The 26,564-nt window shown below is 37.2% G+C and overlaps 2 protein-coding genes across 2 annotated transcripts; one reads left to right on the top strand and one right to left on the bottom strand.

Annotated features, from left to right (window-relative positions):
* Positions 1–46: 46 nt before the first annotated feature.
* On the top strand, positions 47–26,489 carry acsf2 (acyl-CoA synthetase family member 2). The gene is made up of 16 exons (XM_020918200.2): positions 47–510; positions 1,900–2,095; positions 6,519–6,647; positions 7,402–7,455; positions 7,534–7,652; positions 9,289–9,451; positions 11,062–11,157; positions 12,141–12,292; positions 13,759–13,850; positions 13,934–14,010; positions 23,963–24,070; positions 24,143–24,294; positions 24,678–24,819; positions 24,914–25,024; positions 25,111–25,179; positions 26,397–26,489. Exons 1-16 carry the CDS (start codon positions 389–391, stop codon positions 26,448–26,450), a joined length of 1,836 nt encoding a protein of 611 aa, XP_020773859.1. The 5' UTR covers positions 47–388; the 3' UTR covers positions 26,451–26,489.
* On the bottom strand, positions 16,258–20,662 carry chad (chondroadherin). Its single transcript, XM_020918201.2, has 4 exons — positions 19,877–20,662; positions 17,987–18,150; positions 17,229–17,386; positions 16,258–16,594 (listed from the first exon to the last, which is right to left on the bottom strand). Exons 1-3 carry the CDS (start codon positions 20,660–20,662, stop codon positions 17,248–17,250), a joined length of 1,089 nt encoding a protein of 362 aa, XP_020773860.1. The 3' UTR covers positions 16,258–16,594; positions 17,229–17,247.
* Positions 26,490–26,564: the final 75 nt, after the last annotated feature.

The following is a 26,564-nucleotide window of genomic DNA, read 5'->3' on the forward strand; positions in this document are numbered from 1 at the left end:
TTAAGAAGAGATCAGAAATAATGTGTTACTCAAGTAACTCAATTACATAGGCCAACAGTGTGCATGAACATCTATATTAAATCTTATCTGATGTGAATGGGCTTTGCAAAACAATGATATAACCCTAATGAGATGCTTCTTTCTTAACGACGCCCCCTTCAGGCTCAAGGAGAGATTGCACTTTTAAACGCGTGCCAAGAAATTGTTTGTTATAGATCAAGGTCCGAGCCCAGACGGGAGTAGCTGTTGTGCACCTCAACAGTCGTAGTAGTGAGCCCTCCCCGCGGCGAAATCCAGTTTCTTGTTGCAGGCTGCAGAGGCGCGCGAAGCGGCCGAGAGTTCTCCGACTGGGCGCGGTGTTTTCTTCATCCACAGCTTTCCATTCACCATGATGCCTAAATTTGCACTATCTTCCCAATCTCTTCGCAATCTTTCACCCCTTTCCAAGAATCTAAAATTCTTCTGGAGGCAGTGGACTCGTCATCCCGCCGCGCTTCCTGCAGCGAGTCGGTGAGTCAACAATGGGGAAACGATGAGATTTAGTTTAAAAAGCGAAAGTTAACAGGGTAGCATTTTTCTGAGCGAGTATCAAACGTGGTTACGCAACATCAAAAAGTAGATCAATACCCAGATTGTGAGACAAATTCGCTATCAATAAGATTTGTAGCACGTGTAAGGCGCTGCACATTTTAGACTACTTGCACAAAACTTGCAGGTTTGCGCATTGCACCGGCGTTTCTGTTTTAGAGAATGAAATTGGTGGAGACAAAGAGATCCCAGGGTTTCTTCTGGGGCCATTTGAGGACTCTGCATCTGTTTTCCATATGTATCACAAATATAAGCAATGAATAAAGACGAAACGTTGCATTAAAGGGCCCATATTATTGTTTTCTGATCTATGTTATATATATATATAATGTTATTTCCTCATCAAAAGCATATCCGGAGTTGTGTTTTGTTTCTTTCACACATGTTTAAGACACTAAACTGTATGTTTAAGCTGAGTTCCTCTCTCAAACAGAAAACACTCTGTACCACCTTGTGATTTTGAGACTATTAATAAAGGATTACTCAAACATGTATGAATGAAACAAAACACAAACTCATTTATGTTTTTTAGGAGGTAACAACATGGTTTAAAGCTCACAAGTTTCTGTTTTTCGCAATATAGAATCTTTAAATATAGTCTAAATTGTTTGCAAAAATAGTTCTCTCTTCTTCACCCCATCACCCCCTGAGTACAGAAAGTGGAATGTGGGCTGTTCATTTCAGCTGACTACATACATTCTTTTGTCTTTTTTAAAGTTAAATAAAAATGACTTTTCACCTACTAAGCATTTAATGTAAACACAATGTGATGTAATTGTGGTAAGATTGTAGTTTGTGTTGGCTATGTGTCAATGCATGTGTGGCCAATGTGCATAGTCCATTGAATTATACTGTGGAAAGTGTAACTTGCTGCCATGACTGTACATAATGATTTCAAGTACCCGGTAGTCCTGCCAAACCCGTTTCTATTCAAAGGAGTATAGCTGTACAGCACATTTTTTTCAAGGAACTATAAAAGCTAGGATTGAGACATTTTTACAGATGCAACACATTTGGTCAAGTGAAAGTCCATCTCTGTCTACATTCAGTCTATTTAAAACATTCAAACAATTTAAGGTACAATTGTGGATGACGGAAAACCAAGTCTGTGAACATTTTTATCTGGCCTTTTACTCTGTGTTATGTCTGTTTATAATTGTTTTGCATTTTGTACTATTTTCTCTGTCGCCTGCCTAGGGACAACAGCTATAATGCTATAATCAGGCATATTTAAACTACAATTACACTTAATATGCACTGTGCCAAATAATTAATAAATAAATAATTTGAACTTCTGTCTCTCTCTGATAGATGCATTCACGTTGACAGCCCACCCCTCATTCCAACCCTAACGACCAGTTATGCCCACGGGACGTCAAGTGTTTCTCTTTTACATGCAACTATCCCAGAGCTCCTGCTGAGCACAGTGGAGCGGGTGCCAGACCGAGAGGCCGTGATTTTTCTCAAGGATGGTATCAGAAAAACCTTTGCACAGTTTCAAGAAGATGTAAGTAATTAAGACACTAGAATCTTAGAAAACTGCAATTTTATGGGGTGTCCTTTTAATCCTTTGCTTAAACAAGAAACATATATATTACAGCAGAATGACAATGGATTTGTCACAAAGGACAAATCACAACTCACCCAATGCTGCACTCTCCAAGTTGAGTAAGACAACAGTGAGAGAGGTTTAAGTAACAGCAAGGAGACAGCTGTTCCATTTGATACGAGCACATGGTATCATAAGATCTGTGATTAAGGAGGTTTTAAAGGAGTCAAGCATTTTAATAGATTTTCATGATGTAGGGAGATTATTCCAATTGTCAGAGGCTCTATAACAAAAAGCCTTTTCCCAAAATCTATTTGTTTGTTTTTTCCTTGGTGTGGTCAGTGAGGGGTATATCTTAAATATCTTAAATGAGGAGGTAGACGTTATCAGATATTCATGCAGACAGTGATGACATTGACTAATGCGAACAGTTACACAGTGCTTCTGTAAGGAAAATGTTGAGAAAATTGTAACTGTTATAACTGAGTACACTACCTGCTTGTCTCCATGGAGATGTTATTGCTTTTGCTTTGCTTTTTCACAGTACAGTATTCAATATATCAGTCTAGTCTTTACTCAGTTGCAGGTGTTTTTGTTGTTCAAAAATACCTAGAAAGACATGCATTCTTACAGACTGGTAACATCACAAGAAATGTCTCCATGCATATAGATAAGTTTAATGGCAAACTGTGGAACATTCAAGACAAAGATTAACGTCTCCATAAAGGAAAGCCGGTGGCAGACCCTCCTCCAGAAAAGTTACATAGTTACACTTTCAAACTTTAGTTTTAAAAAGCGATATTATCAGAGGCCAGTATTAGAATTTTGTGTTACATGCGCATTATTTCTTCAGTTTTTAATTAATAATTAAATTCAGATTTTCTGGATATATGTTGACCTCATCATTAAGTTAAACATATACACAAACTGTATCAGATTTGATGTTGTGTAATGTTGTTTCTTGTGTGAATCTCATTTCTGTCAATGAGTTCTGTTGGAAGAGTACCTTAATATTTGGACCTTGTACCTCACATAAGCTTTAAATTTGTGTAACACGGGCTCAAAGGTATTCTTTTCTTCTACAACAGTTTACAACAGTTTAATCACAAAGCCATGCAAGCAATTATAACATTAAGTTGGTCATAGATACAGAAGATGATTGATTGCATTAGGCTATAAAATATATATTATTATTATTTTTTTTTTTCATCAATAGCTGTCACATTTGTAAAACTTTATTTTGCACCTTGTAATATTAATGCGGCATATTATGTTATTTTCTGATCTGTGTTATAATGTTGTTTCTTCATCACAAACATACCTGGAGGCATAAAGACCATTCTCAGTATCACTACTATTTTGTGTTGATAGTTGCTAGCTGATTACGGAGAAATCCACATGTAAAATTTGTAATGAGTTTGTACTCATTCAGTTTGTATTACTGTTACTGTTGCTGGCAGACACATGTGAACGCGCACACTACCACTATCAACAGAAACACTTGTGATGTCTGTGTGCTAAATGAGGACTTAAGCTGAGCCCATAAACGGTGAGAAAATAGTCATTTACTTTCTGTAACTTGGACTATAATGAAAAGAAGTACAAGAGGAGAGAAACTGAGGAGAAAAGGTGAGGAGTCTGGATCAGAGAGGGCAGGGAAAGCGAAGCAAATGGCACCGCGCACACACACAGGCAGAGGTAAAGAGACTGGACTTTTTAGTAAGATTGCAGATTTAAGTCAAAACTTGTGAACATGTGCGTAGACGTAAAGAAACACTCCATGGCTCATGCTACTTTTCCTAAACATAAGAGCATAAATAATTGCCAGCACCATGTGCTCTTACAACCACATGATTGGCTGTAGACCTGCTGATTAAAATGTGCTTGCCTTATCATCGAGATGTTCTAAATAGAGATCGCAATTATTGATTTTTTGATCACAACTCCAATCCTACCTGTAGTTGTGTTTTGTTTTATTCACACATGTTTAACACACAAACTGTGCATAGCTGTGTTCTTCTCTTAAACAGAAAACCCATTGTACCACCTTGTGATGTCATGTTGTAATACAGGAAGTGCTCCACTGTGTTTTTAAACTCCACACACGTTCACTAGAATCATTTGGATGATTTGAGCCCTGGAAGGTGGCTCTTAACTACCACTACATGACATCACACGGTGGAACAGAGAATTTTGAGCTGAGAGATGTAGTTACTCAAACATGTGTGAATGAAACAAACTCCAGGACCTTTTAATAATGTTATAATGTTCAAGTTAGTCACTGAAAATCCCAAAACTGATACACTGTGACCTTTCCCCCAGTGACCTAAATTGTCTTTGCAGCTTGAATACATCCGACCGCAGTTTAGACATGCTCATATCTCAGGTTGTAAGGCTACCCACCACTGAAATAAAAATTCCCAGATGTCAACCAGGGCCATGTCTAAAGACTGAACTTATGTAAGGCTTTTTAAACATGTTATATATGAAATCACTATTATGATTTGTTGACTTGCAAGAAGAGATATCATTAGTCAGAAATAGTGGCTTTACATCAGATTTAGAAAAACAGGAGAGACACCTATATCTTTTTGATTACACAGTTTTTATAATTGATGGGAGCAAAAATACATTTACAGCTATCTACTACTAGCTACCTGCAAAAAACGAATGAGCCAAAAATCAGCCAAAAGTAATTTATGTAAGAATATAATTGCCAGTTTAATAACCAGAACATCCTGCATTAACCACTTCAATCCAGTTCTTCAGCAGCTCCACAGGCTTCTGGGTCAGTTCCGAATTCAGTTCAAGATTCTATTACTCACCCCTAAATCTATTCATGTTCTGGCCCCCACCTACAGTATGCCTGATCTCCTCCATATTACCACACACTCCTGCTTTGTCTGCTCCTCCTTTTTTCTCCTCTCTGCAGCTCTCTGTCCCCTCTGCCCCCTCTAACCAGCTCTGGAATTTATTCCAACCCAACCTTCGTAACCTTGATTCACCTCCAACATTCAAATGGAATACAATAAGATATTTATTGATGGTGGATAGATGTGATGGCTGGAGGGAGACTTTGGGTGGGAGCTCAGGGAGCCCCCCCCTTAAAAATGATGTCTGAGGATAGGAGGATGGAAAAGAGACATGGGGTGGGAGAGAGGGGGTCGAGAGAGCTGACACAGCAGTGATGTTGGGATGGTCCTATAAATAGGGCTTCTGGGTAATTGAAGGCGTGGTTGAGATAAGCTGTGGTTGACTTGAGAGAAGGCGTGGTCCAGCTTCTGAATCTCAGTTAATCATATTAACTACAATTATTTAAATTGGCCTAACCCCATTAAAGCACCAGTGTTTTATAACTTGTCCTGTATTGTTTGATGTTTGTTGATGTGTCCTTGAGTGCCCAGAAAGGTGCATTTTTAAATAAAATGTGTTAAAAAAAATCTAATACATGTAACATCCAGTTTCTGCCCTCCAGCAAAAAAGTTACATCATGCACCTTTACCTGATTTATCAAGTGGTAACGTTTATGTCTGTCCTATACTGCTATTTTCATTATTCCACTTAACAGGACCCATATTACAATATTTTCTGGTCTATGCTACAATGTTGTGTCTAGCATCACAAACATATTTGGAGTTGTCATTTGTTTTATTCACACACAAATCTTGCATATTTAGCCTGAGTTCTTCTCTCAAACAGAATGTGCTCTTGTGATACTGGAGAGCTCATACTCAGAATGCCTATTTTTTTTATTTGTTTTAGATTTTTTAGCTATAATTCCACCTGTAATTGAATAAATGTAAGGTAAGTAAGTAAGTTTTTATTTATATAGCGCTTTTCACAGACATTTGTCACAAAGAGGCTTTATAGAGCATTATTCATTCACTCCATACCCGGTGGTGGTGAACTCCTATTGTAGCCACAGCTGCCCTGAGGCAGACTGACTGAAGCGCAGCTGCCATGTCAATCCGCACCATCGGTCCCTCCGACCACCACCATCACTCGCGCACACACCACTTTCACACTAGGCAATGTGGGTGAAGTGCCTTGCCTAAGAATACAACAACAATTTTTTTTTTTTTTTTTTTTTTTTTTGTGACTGGCGCCCCACTTTGGCACCTGATTTTCCCAGTGCTTTCCCATCCAAGTACTGCCCAGGCCCGGCATTGCTTTTCTTCTGAGAGCTGATGGGATCAGGCTTGGTATGGCCACACATTTAGGGTAAAGCTGTTTAATGTCATACTGTGGAACATTCCAGGCAGAGCAATGACATGTCCATAGAAACATGGTGATGGAGCCCCAACAACAAAGTTACACAGTACACCTTTAAGACTTATTTTATGCTATTTATCAACACCCTTATCCTGTGTTGTTAATACAGGTAGACCAGGCTGCAGCGGGTCTGCTCGCCATCGGGCTCAAGAAGGGAGACCGCCTGGGCATGTGGGGACCCAATCTTTATGAATGGGTGCTGTTCCAGTTTGCCACGGCAAAAGCTGGCATCATACTGGTGCGTAAGATCATTTATGACAGTGACTTTCTGACAGGTGATAGTGCGGTTAAACACCTTCTTACTGTTTTACTTTTATTATTATTGTATTTTAGAACCATATTGACAAGTGAATTCTCCATTGTGAAACAAATATAGTTCTATCTTGTGTGAAGTTACGTTATAGACTAGGCCTGTCACGATCATTACTATATTGACTTATTGTTCAATATACGAAAGCTGGAACAATATATTTTGGTGCTCAGTATTTATCGTGTGTACAATTTCTTTGTAAGAATTGGGAGAGTTTTGTCATTTTTATGTAAGACATGCAAGATTTGAGCCAGAGAGTAAGGTAAATAACTTCTATGGTTAATTATTGGTTCATTCTGACATTTATTGATTACAAAACGTGCCTATTACTGTCTGTTGAAAAATTGCTTTACTGGCAATATCTTGCTTTGTGTCTGTGGCATAAAGTAGTTTCAGTATTATAGTTTATGGCAATATTTCTCTGTAGCAATATATCTTGCTTCAAAATTTGTTATTGTTACAGGCCTATTATGGACACCTGATATAAATATATTGCTGCTTTTAATGTAAATAAAATGTGATTTATTTATTTTATTTTTGATTATACCTAATGACCAAAGAAATAAACTTTAAATAAATTGAAATTATAATTGTGTTTAATATGCATACTGGACTTGTACTGAATGTTTGTTAATGAATTAAATATATTTTCTATAAATTGTAAATGGTTTCTTTGCTGCAGGTGTCTGTGAACCCAGCGTACCAGGTCAAAGAGGTGGAATACGCCTTGAAGAAGGTTAGTGAATTTACATTATATTAAATTTACTTGTCTGAACTTATTTGTAATAGAAATCCTTTACTCCTCTCTGACCAGGTCAACTGTAATGCTGTAGTTTGCCCCACTCAGTTTGCCACTCAAAAGTACTGTGGGATGCTCCGAGAGATCTGCCCTGAATTAGACACCTGTGCCCCTGGAGCCCTCAAGAGTAAACGGTACTGACACATTCACATTCACATTCAGCTTGTATTACAAATGATATTATTTTCTTCACTATTTAACAGGAAATAAGGTGAGTTCATATTTTCATCATTTCACCTTGGTTCAAATCCCAGGCTTTCCAACTTTAGTGAAATTTCAGACAAAAATATGTCAAAGAAAGTGGTGATAATAATATGCATTACACTTATTTTTGGAGAATAAAAATAAAAATAAATACAGCTGCAAGCAGCAATGTGGAGGCCTTGCACTATAGCTGCAGAATAGGCAAGAGCAGGAACAGTAACACATGCACAATGAAATTTTGTTTTTAATCCAAGCAGATCAATAGATGTTCCATAATACATGCCAATTTGGTCAATTAAAACACTCCCTAGAGGTAAAAGGTCACAAAACATTTTGAGAGTCCAGGGCAAGTCACCACAGGACCATTTATGCAGTTTGGTGTCAATACGTCAGTGTCCACTTCCTATTTGTCCAACTTTGACCAGCTGGTAGCGCTATAGCTCTCGAGGTAGAGACTTGAAAATGACTGAAAGTGCTTATGGGCCTGGCCTGAATCAACATGCCAAATTTCCTAGTTTTATTCCAAGACATTCTATGGGATACCCAAAAAAGACAGCATTTTTACAAAATTCAACATGGCCGCCAAATGCAAAAGGTTACGTGATAAACCTTTTACGACGTGTATTGTCGAGTCAAATAGCATCAGCAGGCACAGGAATTTTCTTGTAAATCCAAACAGATCAAGAGATATCACTTAAAACACCTTTTTGCTAATTAAAGCACCCCCTGAAGATTGTGTGTGCCAAGTTTCAAGAAGATTATAGAAAATTTGAGAGGAGATACATTTTGAAGGTTTTTTATAAAATCCAAAAGGGCGGAAAATCCAATATGGTGGAAAATGTCATAGGGTGCAATTAACTTGGCTTGGCCCAAGGATTCCAACAACACCTCATTTGTGAAAATTGGACAAACAGGTCAATAGTTATAAGCATGAATGCATGTCCAACTTTGACCTGTTGGTGGCGCTATATTTCTTGACCTATTGACCCCAAATTGGCTGTGAGGGACCATGAGCCTGTGCTGAACCAGTGTGCCAAATTTCACTAATAATAAGATCGAATACTAAGGCGCTGAAAGGCCTCCAATAAAATGATTTAGTGAAGTTATAGACCTATTCGCTAAGAAACAATTGTCAGATGCAACATAGATTTTCTTTTTGAAGACTCTGCCTCAATAAAAACAGTGATTAAGACCCCTGCCCTCATGCCTGGTGGTGGTGTAGTGGTTTTGCACAGATGTGATTGTTACCGTCTTAATGTTGTAGGTTTGCCTCTGAATGTCTCTACCCCCCCCTTCATACTGCTTCTGTAATGTCCAATAAAGCTTTCCGGCCTGAAAATTATATTTAACAAAATGAAAGACCCCTATCCTACTTGTGATATATTGACAAAAAAAATCAAATCTACAATGTCTCTGTAGTCCCTCAGTCGTCCAGATAGGCTTCAAATCAAAAGAAAGATTCAATTCTGCCAACTGGACAAATGTTTTACAGGGAAAAATACAAAAATATTCTATCCACTTTGCTTCAGTGAAAGGTTAAACTGAACGGTCCCTGTGTATTTGCAGGTTGCCAGATCTGCAGTCAGTGATAGTCCTGGACAGTCGCCAGCCGGGCATGTTTCATTTTGATGACATCATGCAGGCGGGAGACAGCAGACATAAACAGGAGCTCCAGGACCTTCAGAAGAAACTCTGCTTTGACGACCCCATTAATATCCAGTTCACATCGGTGAGACTACAGGCTCATTTTTAATAATATAGTAATATCTTTATTCTGATTGTTTGATAGATAGATGATATATGGCATATACATAGCATACCATGGCATAGTATACAATATTGACACTTAGCCCTTGAACCTTGTTAAGGAAAATTTGTGTATCTGAAGGTACATTTATCGTGATAACTTTAACTGTGGTTGTTCAATTGCCATGAAAATTCACACAGGTGTGCATTTTTACAGGATTATAGACGTGTGTTTCATCCTGATCTGATCAATTTTGGCAATGTGAGAAGTTTTGTATACATGTTTCAGAAATTTGTGTATCCATTGACATCCATTATAAACTCATTATTTGACACCCCCTCTCAAAATCATTGATTTCATTGTATTTCTCTGCAGTAAACCAAATGAATTTTAGAAAAAAAAAAAGCCCCCCCATGACCTTCACTGTCACTCTATACAAAACATAGATACATTTGGACAGATGAAAATAAAGTCACTACAAATTGATTGGATGTGTTGGTAGTGAATATATCTTTGAGACTGAATGTTTGGAGTAAAAAACATAATTTCAAGGAGTGCTATGTCCCTATGTTAAAACAGCCTATTTGTAAACAAAGCAATAAAAACAGAAAATATGGGATCCTTGATCTGGGATCTCCAAAATCATGAAGATATGCATTCATTTTAAAGCTAAGGCTTCAGATCATCCACATTATGGGGAAAAAAGATATTAATTTAGTGCAGTTTTGAAAATCTCTACGACTTCTGCTAGAAAATGTGCATTAAATTTTTTTTTCCCTCCATAAGTTATTGGTGAGAAAAAACTATGCATTTACAATCGAAGTCTATGGGAGAAATCAACGTGGCGAAACCCTTTTTGTTCAAACTCACAGTAAACCAAAACAAAAAATGCAACAAGCTTAATCCTCCTACTGATTGTTCATTTGGGTGAACCAGTCACAAGGATATTAGGAAAAGGCACATTTCATTTTAATTCATGGAGTTACAGTATATCCCACTATATGACAATATAGTAATAACAGAGAGATGGATTTAAGGGCTCATGGAAAATGGGGTCATTTGGTGAAAAAATCAAAAAACCTTACATTTTGCATAATTGTATGCGGTTTTCATCAGGAAAACATAAAATAAAAGAACAAACACATTTTTAGGCTATTAATAAAAGGGGATTATCAAAATGGGCATTTTAAAATGTGAGTCTATGGAGCACAATGCAACAAACTGGCTTTATGCAAACACAAAAAATGCACCAAGTCAATCTTCTCACTAATTATTCAGATCAATAGGCCAGTCACACTAATAATAGCCTGGATAAAAAAATATATACATTATTATTGAATTATTGCATATAATTTCAATTTGCTGTTTGTAACATATGATCTAGTTTCTTATTTTAAGTACGAACAGTTGTTGTTTTTTTATCTTCAGTGTAACTAGGTATATTTTGCTATTTTGACTACTACTACATGTTGTTAATTCAAGTCATTTTAACTTGACAAGATTTTAGTTTTTGTAGTGTGCACCATAGCCAGACATCGTGGGGTGGGTTCTCCCACTCTTGTTTTCACACTGCAGTCTATATCTGTTACTAGGGCACAACTGGATTTCCCAAGGGTGCCACTTTGTCACACCACAACATCATAAATGATGCTTATTATGTCGGCCGGCGGTTTGGATACCACTGGAAGGTAAGTCAAGTTTGGGCCTTTGATACTGAGGCCAATTATGTTTTATGCTTTAGACTCCAGACTCAGTAATAAAGAGGCAGTCGTGAGAGTAATTCATTTTTATATGACGCATGTCACAACAACACTCTTATCTATTTGCACTGCTGTCCACACTGTATATATTGTATCTAAGTCTATTTTATTCTAAGACCTTATTTTATGCATTTTATATTTTATACTGCACCATATAATTAAGTAATTTGGCAGGCTGCTCATATTTTGTCAATATTTTCCAGATTTTATTGAGTTTGAAATATAGAGACAAGGCATATGACCAACAAAAAGTTCATAGGTGATTAAAGATTTGAAAAGATAGCCAAGAAAACCAACTACCATCAATTCTGACAAGAAGCTGGTATAATTGTTTGTTGCAAATGATAGACAATTGCAAAGCAGAAAAACTATTTGCCACATTTTTTTAAAGGGCCCATATTACGCTATTTTCTGTTTTGTTATAATGTTGTTTCCTTCTCAAAAAAATATCTGAGGTTTGTGTTGAGTTTCATTCACTAATGTTTAACACACAAACTCTGCAAATTTATGCTGAGGACATTTCTGAAACAGAAAACACTCCACCTTGTGATGTCATGTGGTAATACAGGAAGTGACCCACTTTTATACTCCATACACCTCGAGTAGGATCATTTGGACAATTTCAACACTGGAGTTGCCTATTTCTACTAAAAGATAAACAGTAGCTGATAACTTGAAAACTACCGCTTCATGACATTATAAGGTCACAGAGCTTAATAAATAGAGACTTTTGAGCCTTGGTGTAGACAGCCTAATAATGCAGGACTACTTAAACATGTGTGAATGAAACATAACACAACTCCAGTTATGCTTTTGAGGAGATAACAACATGATAACATTGTTAGAAGCTCAGAAGAGTTAGTTTTGCGTAATATAGGACCTTTAAGTAATTTACTATATTGTTCTTGTAGCCCCACACTCGGATCTGCCTCCCTGTGCCACTGTACCACTGTTTCGGCTCAGTGGGGGGTGGGATGTGTGTGGCTGTACATGGGACGACTCTTGTGTTTCCATCTCCTGGGTATAATTCAAAGGCCAATCTAGCAGCAATGGAGAGTGAAAGGTATCGACATCAATATTACAGTCTTGAAGTGTTTAACGTGTTAGGATGGAAAATTGCTTTTATACACAACACAAAATATAAATGAATAAGACACAAGGATGAATAAGAATTAATGGATTTTCTAAGTTTTCATTGAAAAAAATGTATAAAATATTAGTCATTACATATTTTTACTTAACCTTAGGCCATAAGTTGTCAGACCAAACTCAAAAACATGTAAACCATTGCATTGATAACTTTGTATTTACTATGTTGTAAACCTTTCATTGATTTCTGAATGCTGTGGTGAATGGAGCATGGAGACACTTTGTTTGATGATATCTACATGTGAACTAAAACTAGGTCAGTAAGTAGTGAACTATGGCCTACATTATTTCCATGAAGTGAAAGTTTTGAATGTCATGTGAAGAGAGTGCCTTGAAATAACATATGAATAACTTGGGTGTGAAGTCTGTGGAAAATTAAAGTAAAAAAAATTTAAAAATCAAAGCTCACCCTTGGATGTTTTCAAGCACAATAAAAAAATAATGTTGCAAATTCTGATCATCTGATTAGTATTTATTGTATTTTTATGTTAATAGATTTTATTGTTTATAGTACCACATTATTCCTGGCTTAGAAAAAGTCTAATGGCCCTGTTTGAAATTCTGATCACAGAATTGTTGAAGGCAAGACAAGTTTATTTGTATAGCACAATCCATACACAAAGTAATTCCAAGTGCTTTACAGAATTAAAATATCAATATACATACAAGACAAAACATAAATAATCATAACAACATTAAGTCTAAGTCTAAAACTAAAAGAGAAGAGAGAAGAAGGAAGCTTAGTGCCAACCAATTCTCCCTGTCTCTGGAGCATTTTACAATTGCATGTAAAATAAATGACTGTATAATGTTAAACAAGGCTGCTGGAACATTTACTCTCCTCTAAATGTAGTCACTGTAAATGTCTCTGACTCTTTAAGGGGTTCTCATATCAGTAGCACACTTCCTGACTAAAATCCTGTTTCAGATTTGTTTTCTTTTTCCTGTGGGGAATTTTAAAGGACAATGCCAGCTTTTTCTCAGACTGCCGCAACACAAAGGGCATTTGTTACAGAGAAAACTGGAAAGACAAGACCTGAAGTACAATGGGTTTATTTTATTCTTTCAGAAAAGTTTCAGAAAAGTGCTTGCTTTTTATATCCACAAAAATGGAGTCAGGGAGTTTATTGATGTTCACAATTGTTATTGCCATTACTATTACAGCTATTACCACTGTCACTACTACTTCAGCTATTGCTGCTGCTTCTACTTATTTACTTCCTTTTTCTAATATTAGTTATCTATTATTGTTTATCTATTGATAGGTTGATATTATCACAATCCAATGTCACAGTGATCCTTGCGCTTTCTCCCACTAAATTGTTCCCTTAGTATTGTATTATTACAGATGTTTTTTGTTTTGTTTATCTCCTCCATCAGATGTACTATTATCTATGGGACACCCACTATGTACGTGGACATGGTCAACCAGCCGGACGTCCATAAATATGACCTGTCATCAGTGGAAGATGGTGAGTCTATATGTTCTGAATTTATGTTCTGTGCAACTATTATTCCTAGGTTGAAATGCGTTTCCATCTTTCCCTTTTTGTAGGGATCATGGCTGGCTCTCCATGTCCTCCAGAACTAGTGAAAAAAGTGATATCTGTAATGGGCGTAAAAGGAATGACCGTGAGTAATTTATTCAATATAACAGTGTTTCCCAAAGACTGCGGTCAAGTGGGTCACCTTGTCACAATCTGCATGTAGGTCTGCAATATACAGACACTTGAGAGAGTGAGTGAGTGAGTCAGTGAATCTTATCTGCCTGCCCTGAACGAGTTTTCCTGCAGCTAAAGTTGAGAAATACTTGCTTGGTTGTCCAAAAAGAAGAGTGTTAAATCAGCAAAGGTCAGTGCACTTCAGGCATGTCCAGATAGGCTACTTATGGATCCCTTTTATTGCTGGTTCAATTACTGCTTTTCATTGTTTAAAACTTGAGTAATACTAATTGTTCAGAGATATTTGGATTAGTGCTGTCATGCGATTAAAAAAATTGAGAGATTAATTAATTATGATCTGTAATTAATTAATCTAATTAATCTCATTTTAATCTCACCTAAAAATTTCTGAGAAAAGCCTTCAATTTGAGGTATTTTCATTTAAATTCATTATTACATTATTGTGGCAGATCAAAAGACTGATATAGATTTTAAAAAGTGACTTTATAAAGTAATTTATTGTTTAACAAATCTCTCCAAATTGTCTGTTGAGCCTAAGTCTCCATAAATAAGAAACTATTTGCTGTAAAGTAGCAAAGACGAGGAAATCTGAACATAATAACCTTTGTTTACTTAAAGACAATAAAAAGTCCAGTCTTTCCTTAACCATATTAAAAATATTATTGATAGAGAAATGCTTTATATATGAGATCACTGGTTTTAGTCCTTGTTTTAGTCCTGGTTTAGACCTGCTTTAGTCCTACTTTAGTCCTAGTTTAGTTCTGGAATGGATTAATCCTGGTTTTAGTCCTGGTGTTAGTTCTGGTTTAGTCCTGGTTTAGACCTGGTTTTAGTTCTGGTTTTAGTTCTGGTTTAGTTCTGGTTTTAGTTCTGGTTTAGTCCTGGTTTAGTCCTGGACTGGATTAGTCCTGGTTTTAGTCTTGGTGTTAGTTCTGGTTTAGAGGCGCACAGGAGGAAGCGCGGTTTACGCAGCGTACGCGAGAAAACACGATCCACACGCGGCGCACGGGAGCACGTCGGTGTCCGTGCAGTAACTACGGAAGGAAACGTGGTCAGCGTGTTCTCAGGTTAATGACGATGATGAAGGTGTGTGTTTGTGTGTGTTTGTTTGTGTGTGTTTGTTTGTGTGTGTTTGTGTTGTTGTGTGTTTGTGTGTGTGCGTCCCCTCATGTGGCAGGTCACTATAGGACAGTAGTGCAGACATCATGAGCCTATGCAGGTTGTTTTCACCAGTGACATTTAAGTTGTAGGCGATATTATATTTGTTATTTTCTTTTATATTTCACGTTGGGAGAATAATTTCCAAGACACGAATGTGTTTTTACCTGTACGATGCTGCCTCTGTTCTACTGGCTCTGCGACCTCGTCCATTGTGCAACTGACGCCGCCAACGTTAACATGACGTTTACGTCGCTCTTACTGCGCGCGTTTTGTGTGGGTTTCCGGCAATGAGTGGAATTACCGAAATAAAAAAATGTATAAATGTGTTTTTTGTGTGTGTGTTGTTGTCCCAACAACACATAAAAACAGATTTTATAATAAAGCAACTCGCATACAGAAACAGTAAAGTTAGAGATTAAAAATGAGATTAACACGATTAAAAAACATAACGCGCTAAATATGACTGTAATTAATTAATCGCAATTAACACGATAATTTGACACTCCTAATTTGGATAATAAAATATCCTCATTAATGTTCAATAATGATCAAATCCACCTTTATTTTGTGATTTACGAATATGTCTATTGACTTGGGTTGCAAACGTTTGTGACTTTTAAAATATGGTTTCCCCAAAAAAAAGTTTGGGAAACATTGCAATATAATACATGAAAAAATAAATAAATAAATAAATAAACTTGCAATGTTAAGTCATTGGCCACAAGAGGGCGACATTTTCTTATGTAATACTAAAGGAGATTTTAATCCAAGAAATGCAAAAATAATAATTTGGTTTATAAACAAGTAATGTCAAATGGATATGGATAGTATGGATACATCAGGCAGGATGTGTCTTTTGTAGAGGTTTATTGGTAGTGAATTTGTTAACACTCCATTGTCCAGATAATTACAGATTAAACATGAGTAAGCATGATATCTATAAGATATTGCATTTAGACATTTACAGAAAAATTCACTGCAGAGAATTATTGTACATGTATACAGAGGATTACATGTAATGTTATTTACACACTTCTGACATTTTTCTTTCTAAATGTATATTGCAATAATAGCAGATTCATTATGCAACAGAAGAAAAATATTATGTTTTATTTATTTATTTCAGACATAAGTTAAATTTAATTTAAATGGGGGAATCGTGGAAATTGGTCAATACATTATGCATTCAATTGTCTCCATTTCACATCATACCTGTCCAACCAGCTTCAATATACACAAAATACAGGTGATATGAATGCCCTTCTTATATTTAATCTGTGCCATGTGTAGTTTTACCTAGATTTTACAAATGCTTATTGTCTTAAAGGATGAGTTAGGCTTTTCCGTTTTGCTGCTGGTCGTGTCAATAGGTCCTGTGAAAAGGCACAAAATGAGCAGCCAATTTCAGCACCAAGAAAAACAGGAGCAGTATAGTTGAATGAAAAGTTTGTGACAGGTTTTTTTTGACCAGGACAGACCAAATGTAGGGGATGTGGTTCAGGAAATGACAAGTGTTTTGAAGTAAATTACAGAGCATCATTTATTTGGAAAAAACAACAGTGCTAGTGCAGCCCCAGGAGCCTAGTGAATTCTGAAGGTTATGAGCTTTCACATGAAACCTTAGTATGTATCTATATATACCAAGGCCAAGAATGAGAAAAACTTGGATGTGGCCTCTGTCTGCCGGTACAGACCAGGTTCAGCTGTGATTATAGTTTCTCATCTAAAGCAAGAGGCATAAGAGCAACATATCGACTTCATAATACCATTCAGTACCATAGTTAAAAATAACTATTTTTACTTTTCTACTGATCTATGACCTTACATTAATTAAAAAGATACATTTTCGTTTGTTTGACTTTTTTGGCAATATGATGAGAGAGAGAGAGAAAGAGAGAAAGACGGAGAGAGAGACAGAGACAGAGAGATTTTATTTATCCCAAAGGAAGAAATTCAAGAAGAGTTGGAAGTTTTCAAGTCAATAGTACATTTTCTCTCCTGTAGTACCTGATATTCTCATGTTTTATTAGCGTGTGCCCTTCTTGGCTCTCTTCTGTTTGACTTTGCAGCTGTTGAAGGCAGAGCTGTCCCGTATCTGCCTGCCCCTCTGCTGAGCCGGAGAGGCACACTGGGCATCAGGGCGGATACGGCTCGAGTCCATCCACCTATGAGGCAATAAGAAAATAAATAAGGAGTGTTATTATGACACTTCTTCTGACAATAATCTTAACAGTTACTGCAATTATTCCCATTGTCTAATATATTCTTCATGTGCCCAGCTTTATTAACTCAAGTTGTCTGAATGAACATATTTCCTCACAGTTCTGGATTTGACTTGTGGGAATTTGCATGTTTCTACCTGTGTCCAGTGCAGTGATTCTTAATCATAGGGCCACAAGTACCTCCTTGAGGGTCCATCAATCAGTAGAATATAATATGAGATTGGGCCCCAGGTTACTTTGTACAGAAAAAGATCAAAAAGGTTATGAACCCCTGGTCTAGTGGGCTCTCTCCCATCACTCTGGTTGACCCTTCGACCCAAAACATGCATGATAGGCAAGGTAGTGCTTCAGCTAAAGTCATCCTAACCAAGCATAGCTCAAGATTTAGAGATGAGTGCCCACATCAACACCACATTAGAATTATACTGTGACCGGAAAAATCACAATTATTGATTACTGAATAATCTTGACTTCTCAATAAGACACACACACAGCCAGGTTAATTTGATTGAAAATATCAGTATAGATATCATCAGGAGATACCTCCTGAGTGGAGAGAGTGAGCAGTTGCAGGTCCAGGGGTTGTTGTTCAGGGTCATATTGGTCAGAGTTCCATACTCCAGACTTTTGGGGAGGGTCTTGAGTCTGTTGTTGTCCAGGTAAAGAGACTTGATGGCAGTGACACCTGTGAATGCTCCATCTGAGAACTGGAGATAAAAAATAAAGAAAAAATCTCTTCAGTAACTTGTACTTCAGTAGAATATTTATTGACATTTTCTTCACCTATTTGGTAATCATTTTCAGTAATCACATGACCATATCATCTACTAGTAGTCATTTTTCTGGCTTCTGATACCAGTTATATTCAGTTGTTCTGGTTTGGTTCTGGTTTGGTCTGGTTTGGTCCTGGTTTGGTCCTGGTTTGGTCCTGGTTTGGTCCTGGTTTTGTCCAGGTTTAGCCCTGGTTTAATCCTGGTTTCGTCCTGGTTTAATCATTGTTTAGTCCTGGTTTGGTCCTTGTTTAATGCTGATTTAATCCTGGTTTAGTCTACTCCTACTTACTAACAGATTGTATAATTCAAATAAATTGTGCCACTAACTTTACCTGTCTATGCTGTGGCCATAATGTTTTGGTTGATTGGTGTATATGGCAGATTTAGTACCACACCCTCAGCCTGACCCTGTGTCCCGTCTGTGAGATGCAGGGGAATCTCTCTAGTTGCAGTCTGTAATGAAAGCCCTCTCTCATCCTTCTCTATGCAAACATGGATTTTCTCTGGGCTCCTTTTCCACTTCAAGGGTGCTAAAAACTTCAGAGAGGTGCTAGCTGGTCCAAGTGCGTCGTGTCAAGTTTGAGAGACAACCCTTTGAAATAGTTTTGGATGAAGGATGAGGAGTGTGTTCACTTTTGGAAATTTCCACTGTGAACCTGCACACGGCATGGCATTTTAAAGCAATGGAAGATGGAGGACTTCCAAAATGTCTAAGATGTTTTTTGAAGTCTCTCTGTAGTGTCTCTCTCTGCAAGTCTCTTCTCTGCCAGGAAAGGCTCGCAAAGGACCTAATTGTTCATTCAAGTTTGGAGATGGCTAGCTAAAAATACAGCAGTTCATAGCCCCAAGGAACACCTCTGTTTACTGGTGTAGGTCCTAACCCCTCCTGAACTGTTTACTAGACCTGGCCAAAGCACGAGGAGAAAACACATGAACTGAAAATAACTGCTGTGTAATAATTAGACTCTTGGACACGCTTGGAAGGAGTCCAGCAAACAAAAACATGCTAAAAATACCTATATCCACACCGCTCCTAGATGGTTTGTTAGTTTACCATTTGCTCTGTAATGCCTTCATACTTAAGCATTTAAGAGCTAATATAAAAGGAAGTACAACTAATATTAATATTTTATGACTTGTTTATTGTAATTGTAGTCATATTACCATATAATAAATACCCAAGTCTCAGTTAATTGCAGTCATCACCCTCTTTGAAGTTACTGGAGAAATGGCCCTCTATGATTTTAAAAATCCTTGTATATCACTTAATAGCAGTTTATGGTATATATACATTTTTACACTTAATACTGATCCACTGAGACTTTAGTTATCTTATGATTAACTGTGAATGGATGCACAGGTATAAGCATGCAGTGTACTCACTACAAAGTAAAAGAAGTGATATAAGACCACAACTATAAAAACATATTATCGGATCACTATTAATAGATATATTGGATACATAGATAAATGATTAACTAAATTTACCCTGACGAATCACTTACTTTGTAGCAGTGTAAATTAATTTCCCCCAAGTGTTATGTCAGATGCCCTCACGCAACCTTTGTCATTTTTATGGGCTTAGGATCAATGCAAAACTACAGACTATATATAAAGATACCTGCCTGTTTAGTTACACATCTTGATACAGCAAACTTACCCTCTCCAGCCCCATATTGTCTAAGTGCAGTCTCTCCATGTATCGTCCGAAGCTCTGGAACGCCAGGTCTGGGATGGTCTTCATGGGGTTCCTGCCAAGGGTTAGCTCCTCCACCACTCTCAGTTTACTCATGGCTGCAATGGGATAGGTCGCCATCCTGTTCCCATCCAAATGCAGGATCGCCAGGTTCTCCACTTCATCCAGGGATCCAGGCTGCAGTGTGGTCAGAGTATTGTTGGCCATGTGAAGCCAACGCAAGACTTTGGCACCTGCAAATGTCCCAGGTCGAAGCTCTCTTAGTCTGTTGTTGTTTAGTTGTAATATGAACAGGTTTATCATTGGAGCGAATAGTCCCTTTGCCAATTCTGTGATCTGGTTTCCATCTAGATGCAGATATGTCAGTTCTGTCAAATCTTCGAACGCGCCCGGTTTGATGGTAGTGATCTCATTGTTGGATAAATAGAGATAAACGAGCTTTGTTAGCCCTTTAAACGCCTGGGAGCCAATTTCTCTGAGGTGGCAATTTTGCATATGTAGCGAAACCAGTCCTTTACTCTCACTGAAAGCGCCAGTGGGAATGTTACCCAGATTATTCCTTTGTAAATTGAGCAGACGCGTAGCTTCGGAAACTCTTGGTATCTTCTTCAGTCCCACGTCGTAGCAGATCACGTGCTGTAGGTCGCCGTGGCAATGGCATAGGTTCGGACATTGCCCCGGGGCGCCTGTGACCGCTGGACCCAAAACCAGGAGAGAGGTCCCCAACAGCAGCCAACTTACACAACGCATGCTGGAGATGATGTGGAGCTGTGTACACTACCCTTACATAAAGTAGAAAAGAAAACGCGTGGTCAGGTTTGTTATGGTGCCTGAAAGGTGAGTGAGCAAAGGTGGGCTGAGCTGAGAAATTCACTTTGAGTGGAGGAGGATGGCCAGTCACTGCACACTGCACTATTTATAACATTTACTTTGAGAAAAAAAGAGAAAAAACTGGAGGGCATGTCGCGTGTTGGGCTGAGAGGAGAGCAAGTGTCTGAGAGTTTAACCCCAAATGAGCTTCAATAGGATTTATGCATATGTATTCACATTATCTTGCTCTGCTCTTTGGCGTGAACTTCACATATTTGGTTTTACTCCTATTTTATTTTCAATGTATATAAATGTACATGTACTAGTCAATTATTTTTTCAGTATATACATATTTTTTCAGCCACTACATTTTATATTTAGTTTTTAGATTTTACATTGTTAGACAATGTTAACATCAGTCCAGGGACAATATATGAAAAATATACTTTTGACTAATTCTGGTACATTTACAGTCATCTTTTTAATGTACACTGCTCCTGAAAATTAAATAAATAATAATGGAATTTTATATTTTAAAATAATAATCATCATCATCATCAAACTTTATTACAGACTCTTTGTCCAGAGTTAAAAAAAAAGACACACAACAAACAAACACACTCAATATATTACAGATTTATATATTTATTAAAACTGTGACATCAATGTGAATTCCAATAATCAGAGATGCTTTGTAAATGGTATTTTCTTCTATCATATGTGTTTTTCATACTTGCATGCTTATAGAGGTCTGTCACCAGCTTTTCTCCATAGGTACTGTATGTTTAGAATGTTCTGCAGTATGGCATTGTGCTTATTTTTCTTTATAGAGACAGCAGGTGACACCACAGGGCCATGTTACATGTCAGATATGTTGTGGGGCAAGCCCACTCAGAGTAAAAATGCAAGTAGTATTGAGTAAATGCAAGATGGATAATGTTTAATGCCATACTGGGACATTCCAGACAAAGCAATACCATTTCCATGGAGACAAGCAGGTGACGAACTCGCCGCAAGAAAAGCTATGCAGTTTACCTTTAATCTTACGTTGATTGTTAATTTCCTCACCTTTGCACTTTGGCTGTAGATAATGTAGGCCTCATTGTCTTACATTTGGATGATCTACAGGTGTACATGAACTAACGTGGCATAAGGTCAAACCTGAGCCCAGACTCCTGTATTGTTTCTTCAGTCTGCGGTTTGGTGAAAAAGAGCCGCTCGTGTGCGGTCGTTTTATAACCTGTAATTGGCTCCAGATGTTTGGCCAGAGGTGTTTAAAATCATAACAATGGCAAAGGATACTTCCATCATCCCAGGAATGCAACCTCAACATGGCGCTTTACGTTCCTGCCTGCATATTTCCTCTCTCTGTAGTGTAGTTATGTAATAGCCACGATCACATTTTTATGACCAAAAGACTATCTTGTTTCAACGGTGGGCTTCATTAGTTTGTAAGTTATTTTTCAAAGCGTGTTCCTGGCAGCACGAGGAAATATAAAAACAGATTTGAAGCCATAATTAGCCCATAAGCAATTGCATTTCAATCCACAGCTTTATGCTTTCCCAAAACACAGGTCCAGAGTTTGGCTTCAGATTGGTTCAGGTAGGTTCAGGTAAATGACAGATGGACCTGGCTATGTTAAAAAAATCTAGAGTTTACTTACCAAATTTAGCATTTTATTGGGAATATCATCACTTACCGTTTCCAGATGAATCTTCTCATTCGCTATAAGTTCAGTTTCCTGTGTTAGTCGCATACATACACTACCAGTCAAAAGTTTGGACTCACCTTCTCATATTTATACAAGATATGTCTATATGTATATACAAGATATGTCAAGATATGTCTATATATGTTTACTACTTTCTCTACATTTTATATATATGCAGAAGACTTTTTAATTATTTTTTATTTTTGCATTTTGAGAAACTACTTCAGTAATTGGATTTATACAATTAGTTTCTGGACATAAAAGTACTTTACATTAGTTCAGCATTCATTTACAGTCATTTTCAACCACTGTGATAGATTAAAACAGGCATGCCCAAACTATGGCCTGAGTACCAAATGTGGCCCTCAGACAATTTTTTCTTGGCCCTCAGGCTTCCAGGTGAATTGGCTCAAATTACATCAATCAATTCAATTAGAAATTAACTTTTTACAGCAAGTTTTTTTGAAAATGTACCTTGATAAAGCTAATATTTAATATTTAGTGTGCTGTTTTAAGGATCTTAGAAAGATAAAGACTGATGGCTCATTCTAAAGTGTTAAACATGCATATATTAAAAATTTTCACCGTATTGAGCACCCTAACCCTAACCCAGGGTCTACGGCCCTCGATCAACCCGCTGCTTCATCTGTGTTTAGATATGTGGCCCTTGATGAAAAAAGTTGGACACCCCTGGATTAAAGGCATTGTTTAATTTTTCTAGTGGAGAGTCTGTCAACATTTCTACAGAGAAAAGCATTTATCGCTTTATCTGGAATGTTTCACAGTATGGCCAGATCTGTGGAGAGGTGACCCTGCTCAATCAGAATTTCTGTTGTTCTAGCTATAAAACCACATGTAATTGAACATTTCAGGCAGAGCAGTCACACATCCATAGAAACAAGCTGGTCACGGAGCCTCGACCAAAAAGTTATGTAGTGCACCTTTATCTTTATAACCACAGCTTCTTGGGACAGACTAATAGCGGGAATGTAGCAGGAACATATTAAACTATAATAATTACACATTCAGTCCTGTTGGCCACTCAAGACACAATGTCACTTGATGCCAGTATAAAGAGCTTTACTCCCCTAACCTTAAGCTATCTTGTCTACTTTATAAAAAATGTGAGGATAAAACATGAGCATTTATTAGACTTTAAATTTAATGACAAGGAAAATTATTTGAACACAGTGCCTCACTCATTACAGTATAATATGGTGACAGTAGCTTAGTTGGTGTGTTTGTGCACTGACTCGAAGGTTGGTGATTCAGATCACCCTGCCTCGAGTGTCTGTGCACATTGGTCTATGAGAATGTGTGTGAATGGGTGAGTGCTTCCTTGATGTATAGCACTTTGAAGGTGCGAAAGTGCTATATAAAAATTTGAATAATTTTGTTTGATTATGCTATATTACCTTATTTAAAAAAAAAACATTACTCTGGTCCTTCTTTCTCATTGTGGTCCTTCTTTCTTTGTTCTTTTTATATAAAATGTGCTCTGCAAATAAAGATGCCTTGTCTTTTTCAGATTGGCTATGGCACCACAGAAAACAGCCCAGTGACATTTTGTGGAACTCCTTTTGACAGCATGGAGAGAAAGTGTGATACCGTAGGGTACATCATTGATCATATTGAGGTACAAGATCAAAATTCTGTAATTTCAGTGTCTCAATATTCAAAATGTTAATCATAGTACTTGTGTCCACAGGCTAAAATAGTGAACCCCAGTACAGGGCAGATAGTGCCTCTGGGGGAGCTGGGGGAGGTCATGGTCAGGGGCTTCTGTGTGATGCTGGGTTACTGGGGTGATGAGGCCAAAACTGAAGAGACCATCACCAAAGAGGGCTGGTACAAAACTGGGTGAGTGCCTTCTAGATATTACTTCATATGTATCATTTTTATATTATGTTATTACATTGAAAATATGCTGAAACTGAAATTTTCTATTGCTTAATAGGCATATCAAAAGTATAGAAATACTGATCACAAAATTTGACCTTTCCTGAGCAGTTTTAAATTGACCTAATGAAAACTAGTATTAGACCACATGGTAACGTATCAAAAGTACAATTATTTTCTGTCAAAAATGTCATTCTATCTAAGTATTCTCTATCTATTCTGAGTATTCTATATCTATATTCTATCTAAGTATTGAGTCTGTTCATTAGTATTTAAATCAATTCTGAAATTTTAGTATTATGACAGTACTATTCCTTAATGAATTTACACCTTTTGCTTCTCAGGGACATTGGCAAAATGGATGCATACAGCTACCTGAAAATTGAAGGCAGAATGAAAGACATGATCATCAGAGGAGGAGAGAATATTTATCCTGCTGAGATTGAGCAGTTTCTTCACACACACCCAAAAGTCAAAGAGGCTCAGGTAAAAACAGGCTGATAAATACAAACCAGGTACACTGTATTTGCCAAGCTTATACTTTATACTGTGTACTATAGTGGTATGTAACTGTGTGCAGGTGGTTGGAGTGAAGGACGAGCGAATGGGTGAGGAGGTCTGTGCTTGTATAAAGGTTGTTGATGGACAGGAATGCACAAAAGAAGAAATCAAAGCTTTCTGTAAAAATAATGTAAGAATGTTATAAATTATATTTTTAACAATAACATTTTATGTTTATTCATGACAAACCTCACTCTAAATTTGTGTGTTTGACAGATTGCTCACTTTAAAATTCCTCGCTACATTCTTTTTGTCACAAGCTACCCCCTTACCGTTACTGGGAAGGTAATCCATCTTCATTTTTAAACCTCATCATTACACAATGGGAAATATAGTGTGTGTGTTATATTTTTACCAAATGTATATTATGAAATGGATTTTAGATCTTTGTTAGATCAAAGTTATTATTAGTGGCTTCCTTGTTAAGGCGTTCCCAAAAACTGACAGATTACATTTCTACTTTTATGTTTCTTTCATGATATGCTGGCTAAAATAAGTTATTGTAGACATGTGGTTGTGTTTGAATGGTCCTGCCCTGGACGCCCAGACAGAAGGAAAAAGAGCTATTAGTTAGTCTGCACGCAAACCATGTCCTGCTAGATTAATCGAGTCGACCCACCTCGTCCCATCAGGGACCACCCTTCAGACAGTCTATGGGCTCGGGCTATTGTAGTTACAAGGTTTGATTTTTAGAAACAGACTCATTTATAGGTTGGTGGCGTTTGTTTCTAGTAAAGCAATGTTCAATTCATGTTCTCATCATTGGTGTCCATTTCAAACCCAAAAGGTCTTTATAATACGTAATTACAGACACAAATGTGAGCAGGTGAAGAGCAGGGTGTGCATGATGCGTACACTGGTACAGTGTGTCTATGGATAGGAGAGTTTGACTGGGAATTTTGAATAATTCATTAACGCTGCATTGGGGTTATTTACATGGATGGTTTTCCAAACTTCTGCACCAGACTATTATTGATGAGGTGAGAATGGCTGTGTAGAACTGAAGGGTGTTGTGTAACTTTTGTGTCTGAGAATAAATAAGCTTTTTTATAGATTTAATCAAAATTCTGCTTCCACCTTAGTGAATTATTACTGAGGAATTTGAAAGAGCATGAGTTGGTTTAGTATTCGAGACTAAAGCAGTTGCAGTTTTTGCTTGAGCGTGAGGATGTATCTGAGTTGTAATTTTGGCACCAAGGGATTATTTGGGACACCTGCTCATAATATGATTTCCATTATGATCAGTTAATATTGTTTTTTCTGCATATTTGAGGATGGAAACTGAGTAGACATTTACATAAATTATTTTTAAATTATATGTGTGATAAAGGTCACATTTCTGCAGAAAATCTGCATCATTTTTGCTTTTCTGACTGATGTAATCTCAGAGTATTGGGTTGTTGATGTAGATTTATTGGTGTATTCTTTTGGAATAGTTATAGTACCATGTTAAGAAATGCTTTCAGACATTTGTGTATTTTGCCTTTTATTTTTCTCACCAGATCCAGAAAATTGAACTACGCAAGATGGCAGAAGAAGAACTCGGACTGAAGTGACATCTGTTATGATTCTTTTACATTAAATATTCTCAAACACTCATTATTCTGATTGAAGTACCCTTTGCATATGAAGCAGTGGTGGTGAGAGAATAATATTATTCAAATTAAATC

Source organism: Boleophthalmus pectinirostris, unplaced genomic scaffold (assembly GCF_026225935.1).
Source record: "Boleophthalmus pectinirostris isolate CB_2022bp ecotype Guang Dong unplaced genomic scaffold, ASM2622593v1 HiC_scaffold_14, whole genome shotgun sequence".
Classification (NCBI taxonomy): Eukaryota; Metazoa; Chordata; class Actinopteri; order Gobiiformes; family Gobiidae; genus Boleophthalmus; species Boleophthalmus pectinirostris.